The 15,139-nt window shown below is 41.9% G+C and overlaps 1 protein-coding gene across 1 annotated transcript in view; it reads left to right on the forward strand.

Moving 5' to 3' along the window:
* SNTB1 (syntrophin beta 1) overlaps positions 1 to 15,139 on the forward strand; it is a 106,239-nt gene that overhangs the window by 51,706 nt on the left and 39,394 nt on the right. The window contains exon 2 of the mRNA XM_048940831.1: positions 1,553 to 1,769. Within this exon, the coding sequence (XP_048796788.1) occupies positions 1,553 to 1,769 (217 nt within the window). The remainder of the gene's footprint in view (positions 1 to 1,552; positions 1,770 to 15,139) is intronic.

Raw genomic sequence — 15,139 nt, forward strand, 5'->3', positions numbered from 1 at the left:
ATTAAATCATTCTCAGCCTCTTCAACCGAGCTGACACAATGACCTGCACTATTTCCTTGAAATTCTGTCTCACAGCATTTTAATAACATCCCCAAATAATTTTGCATTACTCCTGCCCTTCCAGCTCATCTTGTTACTGTTTGAATGGCATCATCGAGTGACAGCAGCCAGTTAGGCAGCCACATCTGTGCAGGTGGGACTTGTTCATTTACACAAGGAGCTTGAAGGTGAGATCCTTCCTTGAAGGACCTCCATTGGGTTTGTGGAGAAGGGCAGTTCCCCACTGAGAATTAATTTCTGCATACAGTACAATTAAGATTGTTTGAGATCACTGTATTCGCTATATATATTTGCTACTATATATGTTGAAGAGGCTGAGAACAGATCTAATCTGGTACTGTGATTAGCACAAAAAGCTTGAACTCAATTTTATTTCCCTAGAGAAGGCTAATATGTGAATTGATTTTTGTTTACTCCAGACGTACATACGAGTAAATCAGCTGAAACTGCTTCCCAACAAGCAGAAGTAGCTCTTGAGATCAGTGACAGGATGCTGAAAGGCATGAACCAGGAGTGAGATGTGAGTTCTCAGCCCTGGGGTATCACTGGAGCGTTTTAGATAAGTGAATAATAGATATGCTGTTCCTTTGTTGAACGTTTTTCTTAGAAACTCATCCACCTCACCGCTTCTGTACCTAAAAATTGCTCCATGGGAGTTCAGAGCCTGCTGAGCAGAGGTCAGATGGCACTCCTGGCTTTACACTTTGTGGATTCTTATGTTCTTATTTGTCTGTTCTGCACTTTTCCCTTATTTTTGTACTGTGCTGAGATAGGCTGCAATCAAATCTCCACCTTTTGTATTTGCACAATTCTCAGCGCTGTGATGCTGGGCATACGAAGGCTGCTTCAAAAGTTTTGCCTCCTATTTTGTTATGTTGGCTCACAATGTCAGAGGCAGATATTGGTGATACAGCAGTAGAGGTGGAAGCTTTGCACCAATATTCCAGTACATGTTGTTGTCTCGTGACAGATGGCAGCAGAGGGGCAGTCTGATAAATTGGCGTCTAACATGGAAAAGTGTATGAAGCAAAGGTGTAGAAATGGATTCCACTATGTGGAAAAAATAGCATGCATTGACACTTGCTGAACATTTATGGAGACCAGACAGTGACGTGATATGTGGTGCATTTCAGCAGTGGTGGCAGTGACGTGAAAGACAGGCTGTGTTCAGGACAGCGATGCACAGCTGTTACACCATGAAATAGAAAGTCTTGATAGCTCATCCATGGGAATTAGCTAATAGTGGTGGCTAAGTTGAAAAATAGTGTTTCATAGCTGAGAATTTGCTCTATCAAAAAGTATTATTGGTCTCTTTGTATCTCTTGTATTCTCCAATGGAATAAAGAGTAGGCATTACTTTTAGAGTAACCTGCATACAAATAATAAACAGTGCTGAGAGTTGGTACCAGTTCAAAGAATTCCCAATGAATGGAACTACTGAATATCCATTCATTCTCTTCTTTTTCTCCTCTTCTTCTTTTGTTTTAAATAGTGAAGTACATGAGAGAAGCAACACCCTATGTGAAGAAGGGCTCTCCAGTTTCAGAGATTGGATGGGAGACACCTCCTCCAGAATCTCCCCGCCTGGGATGTGTGTCTGCTGACCCACTGTCACAGCTTTCACTCTCCATCCACAGGGACAAAAAGACAATACCGCTCAAGATGTGCTTTGTGACACGCAACGTGACGGTGTCAGACCCTGAGAACAGGTGAGCAGGGGTTTTATCATAGAATCATAGTTTGAGTTGAAAGGGGCTCTTAAAGGCCATCCCGTCCAACTCCCCTGCAGTGAACAGGGACAACTATAGCAAGATCAGGTTGCTCACAGCTCCATCCAGCCTGACCTTGAATGTCTCCAGGGATGGGGCATGCACCACCTGGGTTTTGACTGGGGCTGGGAGTTTGCATTGAATAGCTGTTGGCCTCTTCATCTGTGGAACTGGGGAGCAGGAGCTGGTGATGGGCTCTAGGCGTTGCAGCAAGGAGCAAGAGGAGAGCACTGATTTGAGAACGTGATGTCCTTGTGTCTGAGCCCAGGGGTGCTGGGTTGAGGGTCCAGCTCTGGATAAATAGAGGCACATCAGCTTTCGGGTTGTGCTGGAAAAACTCTTGAGAGCAGTAAGTCAACATTTTTATTAGAAATAGAATCATGTGTTTTTGTTCTTGTCTGATGAATGTATACTTATTCCAGCCTGGTTTAGTCTAATCCCAGTAAATTACATTTTCTTTTTTTTCCTTTTTTTTTCTTTTTAATGACTATTATTTTAAGAACGGGCTGTTTTATCCATTCAATTCTGAGTATTAAAGTCAAGAACAGGAGAAAAGTTCCACTTACAGGACATTAATGTGGAATTTCTGTGACTTCTTGGTTTTTTTTCATAATGTTAAAAATAGGATGAGCTTACCAACCCTTATTTATAACATGTGTGGAACAGCTGCACACTGATAGAAAAGGGACCAGTCGAGTCAGTAACACAGACTGATTCTTCCATTCAAATAATGGCCTTTTTGTTTTTCTTGTGTACTTGCTTATCAAGAAGCAGTGTGGAATGCCTTTGGTTCTCAACAGTTATGTATAGGCATGAGCAAAAAGTACATTTTCATTTGCAGACAACAATAATGAGAAGAGGGGAGAGCAGAAGGGGGATGGGTTCCCCTGTATTCTCTTCTGCAATTCAGAAACTTTATTAGTATCCATGTAATTTTCTTTCTGTATTTTTTTTTTTTTTATATTTGTTGGACCGTCTTACATTTTTTGCTTTTCCTTGTGCAAAAACCTCCAGCTTTCTTATCCAGTGTAGCTTTGCTTTGCTGCTGCTCTTCATCACACCAACTGGTTATTGCCATATTCAGTGGTAAAGGACTGCTACAGAAGTACAGTTACAAAACTGGTAGCAGTAATTGCTATCAGTCTTTCTCAATTTTATATCGAGTTGACTCTTGATAAGAGCAGCTTTATTCACATATATCTGTGCAGTTTAAGATGTCAGAGTTTGACAGTTGTATTGCTGGTTGGAGAGTTTGTAGTTCTCCACGCATGGAATATGTTGTAAAGAGCAGGCAGGTCTCGTCATTTGAGTCAGCACAGTGTCTTGATGCTTCACACGTCGATGTGATACTTTTAGCGTGTTTCTCTTCTTTTTTTGTCTGTACTGCAGTTCTCAACTTCTATCATTCCCTTCATGTAAAAGATAGGAGGACTGATTCAGGGAGGCAAACGCTCACTGCTGTTAGTACTTCTGTGATGGTGCTAACTTTTTTGGAGTGTGCTACAAGCGTACGTTATTAGGTGTAACCAGGAAGTAATGCGTGGGAGAGTCGCACTGCTTACTGTCATGGTTTTCACTTTGTGCTGTTCTCATTTCCTGTGGAAAGAGTGACTTCTGATTTTTACTGTATTCCGACACAATGGGCAGCGCAAGTTGGATTTTTCCATCTAAGTACACAGTACATCAGATCATGGCAGCTGCAGTGCAGTAGTAGTGTCCCACACACTTGTGTCTTCACTCATTTCAGTTTTTAAACAACTCTAAATACCGGCACTGGTATTTCTCAGTGGAAATGCTATTATAATGCAATGAGCCTTTCCCACTGAAATCTATCCCAAGATAGTAATCCGATCCCAGAAGAATAATTGGATCTTTGTTCACAGCAGAGACCAAACCGTGTCCTTACATGCTTTATGACACTTCTGTTTTATAACCGAGTGACCTGACACACATAGATCTTATAACTGATGGTGTCACTTTGCGGTGCGGTTTTAGAAGAGCGGCGCTGGCAGGCTGCCAAAGCATGTGCTGACCATAAAAGGTCTCCTTTGGATTACATCTGAACTTACTTTCAGGGATTGCTGAGACCAACAGTGGATGTAGGAAGCACAGGGTGTCCAGAGTAGATGTTTCTCCAGCACTGGTCACAGCAGTGTGGTGGGACCAGGCCTAACTGGTTCAACTTTCAACATGAGAAGGTACCTATTTTAAAGGATCCAGAAGGAAATGCCTGTTTGTTGAGCTGAATCACCTTCTTAGAAAGTTGGGCTGAAACATGGATTTAGCAGGCATGGAGGAAGTTAAACTTCTCGCTTTCCTAGTAGAGCTGGTGGCTTTGCTTTGGATTTCTGCTTCTCCTTTTAGACTAGACTCAGTTAAGAAACTACTTAGTCTTTGTCTATCCTCCAGTAGTTTAATGAGCTTGTTGTTTCAGAGCAGAGGTGAGATGTGGTGCCATGTGGTTCTCAGATTTCTGCTTTGCCCAACCTGCATGCGAGTTCAGCCTTCAGTGAGATAAGGATTGTTTTCTCTGTTAGCTGATTAAAACAGCTGTAAGATATCCAGGAGAAAACCCCATGTGATACAAACCAGCACCAAGCCTTCGTGTGTAGGAAATTTTTGGATAGTACAAACATGGCAACAGGAGAAAAGATGCAGAACATTTTAGTTACATCTATCTCAGTCTATCTCAGACACAGGTGTCGTCATTATATTTCAATCTGGAATAAATAAGGTTAACACAGTTACCACTGATGTCTGTTGTTTGCCTGTGTTGTCACTAACAAGTGTCCTTGGTGGCAGCACTGATGGCTAATGTCAGGACACATGGGGAAGCATCCCCCCCACTAAGGGGACGTGTGGGAATGGTCACAGCTATTAATACCAATAAGCAGTACATCCTACTGCAGTACAGAAAGCTTTTCATCAACTTCTGGTGATAATAGTAAGGAATAGTAGGGGTGACAGTAAGGAATAGGAAGGTGAGGCAAACTGGGATGTGGTTACTACAAATGCAGCTGGAGACTTAAGTTGCTTCATTGCTTTGGTTAAAATAGGGTGGGAGTTTTTTGCATTAAGAGGTATTGATTCACTAAAGTATTTGCAAGATTTACTGCAAAAACGGTGCTCTTCAAATTGGTTCCCTTTGTACACATTCTTTTTAAAAAAATGTTCCTAACACTGCTTAATAACTGGTTGGCAGTGAACAGTGTCAGAGTTGGTGAGACTGAACATGACCCCACCTGGAGTACTGTGTCCAGTTCTGGAGCCCCCAGCACAAGAAGGACATTGAGCTGTGGGAGCAGGTCCAGAGGAGGGCCACAAAGATGATCAGGGGGATGGAGAACCTCCCCTACAAGGACAGGCTGAGAGAGCTGGGCTTGTTCAGCCTGGAGAGGAGAAGGCTCTGAGGAGACTTATAGCAGCCTTTCAGTATCTGAAGGGGACCTATGGGAAAGCTGGGGAGGGATGTTTTATAAGGGCAGATAGCAGCATAATGAGGGGAAATGGCTTTGAAATGAAAGAGGGTAGATTTAGACTAGATATTAGGAATAAATTATTGACTGTGAGGATGGTGAGACACTGGAACAGGTAGCCCAGTGAGGCTGTGGGTGACACCTCCCTGGAGGCATTCAAGGCCAGGCTGGATGAGACTGTGAGTAACTGAATAACGTGGTCTAGAGGGAGGTGTCCCTGCCTATAGCAGGCATTGGAATGAAATGATCTTAAAGCTCCCTTCCAAACCAAGCCGTTCTTGTGTGAATTCTAACTGGTGTGACACGTACGAAGAAATTATGTAAACAAGAACAGAAATACCCTGTGATTCTGAAGTGAAATGTCAAAATCTTAAATGTAAGACAAACTGGTGAATTTGGGTGTATTTACTTCTATTGCAGTAAAGAATGAAAACAAAAAGTGAAATTTTCTTAAAAATAAAAGCTTAATTTCAACCAGATTTAATACAACATTTTCAAAACCAGACAGCACCAAAAGAACTTGAGTGTATTCCAAACATAAATAAAAGAATGCAAAAATGAAATAAAAATAGAAGCATCTTTAAGTAGAAGTCAGGGAACTGTGACACTGTTGTAGAACAGAACTGTCTAAAAAGGAATTTACTGAATGTTTTCCTAATGCATTTTTAGCTGAGGCTGAATGATTATTTATGTGTGGTGTCTGGAATACAAGTAAGAATTCCATGCCTGTTCAGTACAACTCTGTGAAAGGTGAGTGTGTATGGTTTGGGACCCGTCATGCTTCCAGCACGTCCAGTCTCACTGTTGATCTAAAACACAGCTCAATTTAGAAGGGTCACGGGAAGGAATTACAAGACCTTGAGCTTTTTGGTTCCTGCAGCTCTTCAAGATCCTGTCCTGTAATTTAAATGCAAACACATGGGGGCAGGGAGACAGGAGTTGATCATTGCAAAAGAGCCTTGACATGTCTCACCCCACCAGCTTCCTGAGTAGAAACCATGGCCTCGCTGTGATGTTGCCAGGCACGTGCAGCCACTGGTATGCAAAGTGAAGGCTGCCTTCTCCTTGAGGAGTGGCGTGATTTAAGCATGAAGCATTGCAGCATGTGGTTTTTTTTCTGCTAACAAGGGAAGGGATGCCTCGACTCACATAGCTGCTGTGTGAGTGGTGGAGGGTAGTGCTGCAGGGAGGAGCGACTGCACTTACAGATTGAGTTATGGCGGCTCTTGTGGAGTGTAATTCCCATTTATCTTACTTTGCTTTCTGTCTCTTCCCCGCTTCAGGAGGTACTTTGATAGCACTGCGCTCAGTGAGGGGCAGCTGATGCTACCTAAGAGTGTTCTGGTTGCTGACAGAAGCACAGGTGGGTGAGGTGCTGAGCAATGGACCCAGGGCTGAAGAGGTGTTGAACCATTTTTACATACTTAGCAGGATTGGCCTCAAGTTAGGAAACTCGAGTCCTTTCCCTATTGCTGTTACTTTGTGTTCTAGATAGGCAAAATAAAGCAAAAAGAGTCACAGAATCATAGAATCATTAAGGTTGGAAAAGAGCTCTAAGATCATCTAGTCCAGCTCTCCACATACCACCAATATTGCCCACTAAACCATGTCCCTCTACCTTATCTTCACATTTCTTAAACACCTCCAGGGATGGTGACTTCACCACTTCCCTGAGCAGCCTGTTTCAATGCCTCACTAATCTTGGTGAGAAGAAGTTTTTACTAATATCCAACCTCAACCTCAGCTGGGGCCGTTACTTCTTGTCCTACTGCTGCTACCTGGGAGAAGAGACCAATTTCACCCCGCCACAACCTCCTTTCAGGCACTTGCAGGCAGCAAAAAGGTGATCACTGAGCTTCATCATCTCCAGACGGGAGAAGAGTTCCCTCAGACACTCCTCATGAGACATGTGCTCCAGACGCTTCACAGCTTCACTGACCTAAATGATGATTTATATTTGTAGAGGGGAGAGCACAGTTACTACAATGCTCATGTTACCAGTTAAGAAACACCCACTCCCCACCCTGCATGGAATGCACGCGTAGCTGCTTGTACTGTTAACTGAGCTGCTCTCTGGCTTTAGACAAAATCTCTGTGAAATGCAAAGAACACTCAATTTGCAGATTTGTTGTGAGCTCCTAAATATCCTTGGATGAAAGGCATATAACACTTAATTATTGTTATTGTATGTTTTGTTGTTTGAATATCAGTAAAGTCGTTGAAGAAGTCATTGAAGCTTGTGAGAGTCCAAGTCCTGATTTATAGCAGGAGTTTTTGTTACTGGTTTTTTTTCTTTTCTTGGTGGGCTGTGTTTATTTTGTGCTTATGTTAAGCTGGAGAAGAAATCAACAATGCAGCATTAGAGTAAAACAGTTTGAAAGGATCTAATTCAAAACTAGCGATAATCAGGGTGAAATTGTGGCCGAGTGTCTTAATTGTCTAATTGTACCCTTGTGCTTAAACCACACTGTTGTCCTGGGCTGTCACCACGAGGTGTTATAGAGAGATGATCTGCCTATGTGAAGCCCTTTGCATCCTTGCTCACAGAGGGTAATGGATTCAGGATCAAGGCTGGGTCAAATACCTGGGTTTTTGCCCTAACCTCCCAGATTTTTTACTCTTGTGGATCCAAATCCTCTGTTCGTGTAAAGCTGGATGTATCTCCCTGTGTTCTTGTTTCTTTACAATATATCATAACTGCTAATCTTCTAGCCAGATTTGCTCTTTACTGGAAGGGACGAACAAGGAGGAGGTACTTCAGATGTATTTAGTGCTCTCTCTAGTTAGCTGGAGTCAATGCATTCAGGGCAAGGGATGGCAGATGGGCGACCCTTGCAAGTGTAGTAGTTCTCTCACGGAATTTTGGGTCAAATCTCGTACTACTAGAGTTAACAGTTGATTCAGGCTGGGCTGTCTTGCAGTCCTGTATCAATGGCATTGTCAGTTCTTTGTGCATTTCTGCAAGTGCTGGTATATTTTGGAATCTGCAAGCATCAGTCCTGCTTAGGGACAGTTTTCTAACTCTATAGGAGCACTGAAGGCTCTGTGCAAGAAGGGTAATTTTTTTTTTTTCTTTCTCATTATTGAAGTTATTTTGTTATAAAAAGTTATAAAAGTGTTATAAAGTTATATATTGCTCTAGCTCATATGAGCTTATACGTCAGTTTCTCCTTAGCCTTCCTGGTAGACCTCTGAGATCAAACACCTGTGTTAGGCCTGTTCCTTCTATAGAATTGTGTTTCAGTCTCTTTTGAGTCCAGCCACCAGCTGATTCTACTGACAAGAAAAAAGAAAAAAAAGAAAAACAGAAGACCTGCAGAGCAATCTCAAGGGTTTTTGTTTACACAAACAAAACAGCAATTCAGCTTGAACTGTGGATCTTCATCACTTTTATTTACTGCTATTTGGGATTGCTTTCCCTACAAAGACTGTTTAATTTTTGTTCTGTTAAGTCATATTAAAGTAGTTGAATAGCTTTCTAATGTCCTGGAGCCCAGTCTCTGGGCTGCAGCTTGAGAACTAAATTACTGTTGGTGCATGGCAGAACTTAGGCTCCCACTGAGTTTTTCTGTGGGGAATTCAAGATTGAAGTGTAGAAATCAATAGTTACAATATGCAGTGAATGACCTTCACTTTTTACAGCTCCTGGTAGGGTCAGATTACTAATGTCTTATTTTCTTGATAAATATGTCATGTTTTTTCCCTGGCATGATAACATGGGACTTCCTCCCCTCCCCATCTTCTCTGTTGGACAGTCAAGATCCTGATGTCGTTCTCATTTCCAGCACAAAGAGAACGGGCAAAGAACTCCAGCACGTGTTACTGCAAAATAATGTGCGCATAATCGACGTAGAGTGTTTTGTGAAAGGGACTGAATGTGACCTGACAGAGAGAAATGAAAGTGTGTCATGGGGAGTGGGTGGCAAGGAAGGATGTGGGTTATATGGAGGTGGCAGTGACTGAGGCTGGCAGAACAACACTTTCAGATAAATCTTTGATTAATAGATTTTCAACAAATACCTTCTTTTCTGTGAGGAAAAAAAAGAAACTAAAAAAAACCTTAAATAAGAATTTAATGAGGAAACAACTTCATGGATTTTCTGTTATGTTTTTGGTGGCATTGGTGGGTAAGATTTTTTGTTTGTTTGCTGCTGTTCTGTTTTTAGTTTTGGTCACCGTTTTTTGGTCATTTAGGGTTGTTTTGAAAAAACAATTTTGATTTTTTCAACCAGCTTCTACTGTAGAGGATTGAGCGGAGGAACAGAAATAGGGCTAAAGCAACTGGAAATGAATCAGGGGAGTGGGAGCAGTAAGAAGAAACTGCCTTGAGAAATACGTGAAGACAAGAGAGAACCAGTTAAGAAAAGGTGATGGAGAGAGGAGCTAACTAGTGAAGGGAACCAAGAGAGTGAAAACTGCAATAAGCTTTACTTAGTGAACGTTGTTGGAAAACAGAGAAAAATCAAATCACAAATGAAATATGTCACAAATTAAAGAATAAGGAAGAGTGTGTGAGTGCTGCAGGGCAGGACTAAGAGTAAGGCAAACAAGTTAGTTGTGTTTTGTGTGCATCTGTATGTAAGGTATGTAAGTGCTGATATCCTTGCCTCCCCTAAATAAAGTTGGAGAGCAATTTTAGCGTCACTGAGATCTGCCAAACAAAGGCAGGGGTTTGCTAAACAAAGGAAATCGATATGTTTCAATTTCCTGTGATGCTCCTTGTCCCCACATCCTTTATGTTACTGCTTGTAGCCAGCTATCATTTTAAAACCCCTTTGCTATCAGGCTGTGACCTTACGCTCTGTGCTGGGTTTTCCCTCGCTTACCAGTGGGTCTCCAAATTGGATTTCAGTCTTACATCTCAGGTCTTGCCTGACAGGCTGATAACTGAGCAGCAGGATTTTCAGCTTCTGTGTTCAAAGCTCCTCTCTCCTAGAACTTCTGCAGTCATTTGTTTTGCAGCAACTTGTAAATTACTTCCACTATGGGCTGCTACCTCTGGTGCCCCAGCTCAAAATCAGTAGGTACTGAGGCTGGGCTGTAGCACGTAAGTTGTATGCACAGACGTAGCTATTTAAATAGCCTACTGTCAATTCCTGCTTTAACACACATTTCCACTAATTGAAAATCCTTTTTCCCCAAGCTAGGAATCAGAGTTACACTGGAGTTGTTATTTCATCTCATTGCTTACACAGAGATTTTCCATTGATCTCTGAGTCTATTAAAAGGGAAGATGAGCTCCCTGCCTGTGCTGCCAGCAGTGACAGCGCCAGAAAGTGGCCAAAGAGGCCAGCAGCATTTCTGCAGTGCTGCCTCCCAGGTGTTTCTTCTTCATTAGCTTTCAGAGGCCAATAATTGATCCAGAGAGGATTTGTGGTTTTGTCATAGTGGCTGCTGGTTTGTTTTAACTTTTTTTGGCATCTAAATGGTGATGCCTGGCATTTCTCGATCATCCAAGCCAAAATGTGGCACTTGAAGCAATGAAACGTTCATGCACATACTGCTCGAAGGAGGTGCACCTGCTGCTTGTCTCCGCCAGCAAGACTTTCTCCTGTGACAGTTCATCAGCAAGACAGAGATCTGACAGCAGCCTTACTCATTCATCTCCTTTCCACAGCAATTTTCATCCCTGCTTGTAGACTGTGTCCCCATCTTTCCCCTGGGTCTTGCTACAGCCTTGTCCTTTCTCAGAAGACATCTAATTCTTCTCTAAGTCTATGATATTTTACTTGTGCAGCCGAGTAAAACTGTCTGCCTTTGTCTCTGAGCTGTCTCAATCTGAAGGGTCATTTTCTGCTATTACCAGACACACTCAATTGCTTTTTACTTTGTCCTGGATCAGCTCAGACTGCAGGAGCAGCATGCTTTGGGGTTGGTTGAGGTTTTACCAGAGGTGCAGTTTTTTTGACTGAAACAATTATTTTCCTAGCATTAATAGTTTTCCTTTTACTGTCAGAGAATTGCTTCAGTATAAGACCACAGCAAACTCAGCATCTTCTGGTCTTACATGTCCAAATTGTTAGTTCTATGTTTCTGTTGCCCTTCCATTTTTATGTTTTAACAACAATAGCAGAAGTTTTGTTACTTACATGTATCAGATATATTATGTATTTTACATGCTGCCCAAGACTCTTCCTTTTCACTCAGTGCAGCCCAGGCAAGCCAAAAGGTTGGACACCCATGTTAGGCAGCGTCATTTTGAGGTTAAACCCAATTCTTACTAGTACTGTTGTAACAAAAATATGAAGGAAAAACACAAGAAGGAAAAATATAAGAGATCTTCTGTGCAATATGGGGAAAGAAATCTGCTCTGTAACATCACAGACATTTTGTATTAGATGGCTTTCATCATCATGATGGGTAGAAAGGCATTGTATGATGTGCTCTGCAGTGTCATACATGGTGATGTCAGCAAGTCCAGTGTTTGCACATGGTGATGTCAGCGAGTCCATCGCAGAACAGAATCCTTCCCTTATTACATGCTGTGCAACTCCATTGATGGCCCTTTTGTTAAAGCCCGGTTCATGGCAAATGAAAATGAAATCAACTGCGACAGCTCATTAGAGATACATACACCCTCTGCGTGGACATCAACCTAGTCCAGCTCCCAAGAAGTAAGGAGCCACATCTGCAGTGACTGCTGTAAGTGGAAAACCAGCGAGTAACTTAACACAGCGAGCACCATTGTGACAGCAAGGGGACCTGGAGACTTTCACACAGAAAATTTCTACTTGGTTGCCAAATAGTGTTTGCTTTGTAAAATTGCTTTCGCCTCCGTTTAAGCGCATCAAACAAACATGCTTCTTGTGTGCTGGGGAATTCATTGCACTGTCTGCTGTCTCTGTGAAATATTTTCCTGAGCAGCTCAACTCAATATTTCTATTGCTTGATTTTAACAGACTTTATTCCTGGTTCATCTCCTAGTGCTGCATGGAGAATTAAACAAAAAACCTTAGTGGTTTGGTTTTTATTTTATTAAAAACTGTAGCTATGTAAATTGTATCTTTGATTGTGTTTACCAGATCCCCCCAAGTGCTGGAAGATTTCCTCTATTTCTACACTACATTCTACAGTCAACAAAATTATTTACCACCATTTCCTGTAGTAGACAATGAAAGGGGAATGTCGTGAGTAGTTTGGCCTGCAATCCCTTTTTAAGTTTGCAAAGTCCACAGCAGATTTTTTTGTTCCTGGCTGTATTGGTGCAATATCAAAGTAGCGTGATGGACTTGAATAATTCTGGCTCCAGCTTATCACCAACTTCAAGAGATTTACTCCACGCTTTAATCAGTCACTGAATACATAGTATGACCCAGGAAAAGGCACAAAATGTAAAGCAGTGCCTGATTTGGTCTGGAGCCAGTGGTGGTGGGAGAAGTGCTTTCAAGAGATTTGATAAAGAGTATTTCTGAGATAATGAATGCTCCTACACAGAAGCCTTATCAAATGTGGAATGAACATGGTCTATCAAACATTTGCTTTCAACTTCTGATCCTCTGTGAAATAAAAGCTCTGGAAGCAGTGAGGAAGAGAGGTTGGGCTTCTTAGCAAGGTTACGGCATTTGGAGGCGCTGGGTTTTGTGTCACCTCCACCTTCCATGGGTGGAAAATGGGATGCTGGAAATACTCTTCTGCTCAGAGAAACTCTTTGAGAAGGAGAGAGAAAATTACTCTCTTCTTATGAGGTTTGCCAAATGATCTCTGAGAAAATGTGATATCATTCATATGCATTGCCAAGCTGGAGAGGTGCCGCGCATCTTGGCAGCCATCTAGAGCTAACATATAATTCCTTTGGGTTGGTATGGGCTTTATCAGAAACAGCTCCATATGCAGTATTTACATAACTGTGGTGGAGTGTGAGAATAAACACAGCTGTGGCATTGCCCTAAATATTTCAATTCCGTAGAGAATTAAGAGAACTTTATCACTGAACTGCAGATAAACATAAGTCAGTAAGCGGTGGTCAGTTTAGCCAAGGAACAAATCAAAGCTCCAACGGCTGGTCTGCTTGGAAGCACTTAAGTACTTTAGTGTTGGAGTTTACTAAGGTCATTGGAGTTTTTTTTTTTTGCTTTTCAAAAAATATGGAAATACTGTCAGTCAGCTGCTAAACAAAAAGCATCATCCAAAGGGACTGGGGAAACAAAGCAGCTAGACCGAAGGGCAGAAAATAGGAGAGTTGACAGGGACATAGTGCTTTCAGCGTGTGATTGCAGTAGGAACCCACAGCTTACCAGGAGGATTATAAGAGAATTTCTGTCAGGATCTCCACACCACGTGGCCACAGGGGTGGAAGTTCTGGATCTCTGAGGGGAAATTTGTAAGGTTGGCTTCTTCAAGATAGTTTAGTGCACTGATCTCATAGCAAAACGTCAGTAGCAGAGCTCAGGCAGTTAAGGGTTTATACTTTAATCCTCACTTTAGGAATAAAAATGCTCTCCTGCCTAGCAGCTTGCACAGGAGTGACACTTGCTGACCAGTGACACTTGTATTCCTTAGGCTGTACCAGTGCAGTGGATGACAAGACTCAATTTCAGTGCTGTCAGTGCAGCTTTACTCCTATTTCGAATTCAGTTTTGATAAGTGTAGTGTGTTTTGTCCAATCTTCCTGTCACTCAGGTGATGGAATGAGGCAGTCTGTCTGCAGCTGTTAGTGTGTCAGCATCCAGCTTTGACTGCTGGCAGGCAATCCCCAGAATAGCCCCATTAGAAGTCACTGAGAGTAAGTATTCTTGCAAGCATGATGCTGTATGTGTGTGCATGCGTGTACTAGAATTTATACACTGATATCACAGTATGATGTGTATGTATTAGAAAACATTATGAGATCTCAAACTGAAATAGCACTCCCTAGTTTTGAATCAATGAAGAAACTGTTAAGAGCTGTCTAAATGCTCATTATTTTAGAGGACAAAATTATAGCAGAAATAGCAAACAGCCACCATCGAGGGAAATACACTTGGATGAAAGCTCAAGTCAAACATTACCTGTTTGTTCATATCTAGTTGCTTAAAGAGTTGAAGTGTAGTCCAAGCTGCAGGGAAGCAAGTTGCTGTTGGAACATATTTCAGCTCCAGATAACGTTTTATGAAACCAGAGGTTGCCACAGCTCTAACTTAAAAGAAATGACAGGAGCTTGCTATTGCTTTGCAACTGCAAAAGCAGCAAATTCTTTTGTGTCTTTACAGTTTTTGTTCAGCACTTTGTTTACAATGTGAGATGTGGCGACTTTGGAGATGGGAGTTCTCTTATAGAAACCACAAGCTTTGCAAAGAGCATTGTTTGACAAAATCCACACTGTGGAATAACATTTTTCAAGGCTGTTACAATACTGTTATGCTGTCCAGTTATTTTTTTTCTTTGAAAGAAGTGTGGAAATGAGAGGCAGAGTGCAGAAAATACTGCGTGCTATTCCTGGCTTGTTCCCTGCCTCATCTGGATGTTTTTTTGGGTGCTTTTCCCCCTGGGTGAAATGGGGACACTCTCTCCAAACTCGCTTGTGAAATGCTTGTGATCTTGTGCCAAAAAGTGCTCTGTAAGGAGTAAGCAGCATTTCACTAAGTACCACAGTGTGCTTTGAAAATCCAGGTCTGTGTAGTTTTTAACCATTGCTTAGATGTACAAATTCAAACTCAAGCTCAGGTGACATTGAGAGAGCGATGTTTGTGATGAGAAGGCAAAGCAGTGCAGTGGCTATGTGTGTTGTTACTAACAGTCATCGAAGAAAGTATTTATCTGCAAATAGAATTTTCTTATTCTCCAGATCTGCATCACATAATAAGGAATTTTTCTTTCAATACCTGAAGTTGGACCCTCAGTGCATTCTGGAGTGAC

Source organism: Lagopus muta, chromosome 3 (assembly GCF_023343835.1).
Source record: "Lagopus muta isolate bLagMut1 chromosome 3, bLagMut1 primary, whole genome shotgun sequence".
Taxonomy (NCBI): Eukaryota; Metazoa; Chordata; class Aves; order Galliformes; family Phasianidae; genus Lagopus; species Lagopus muta.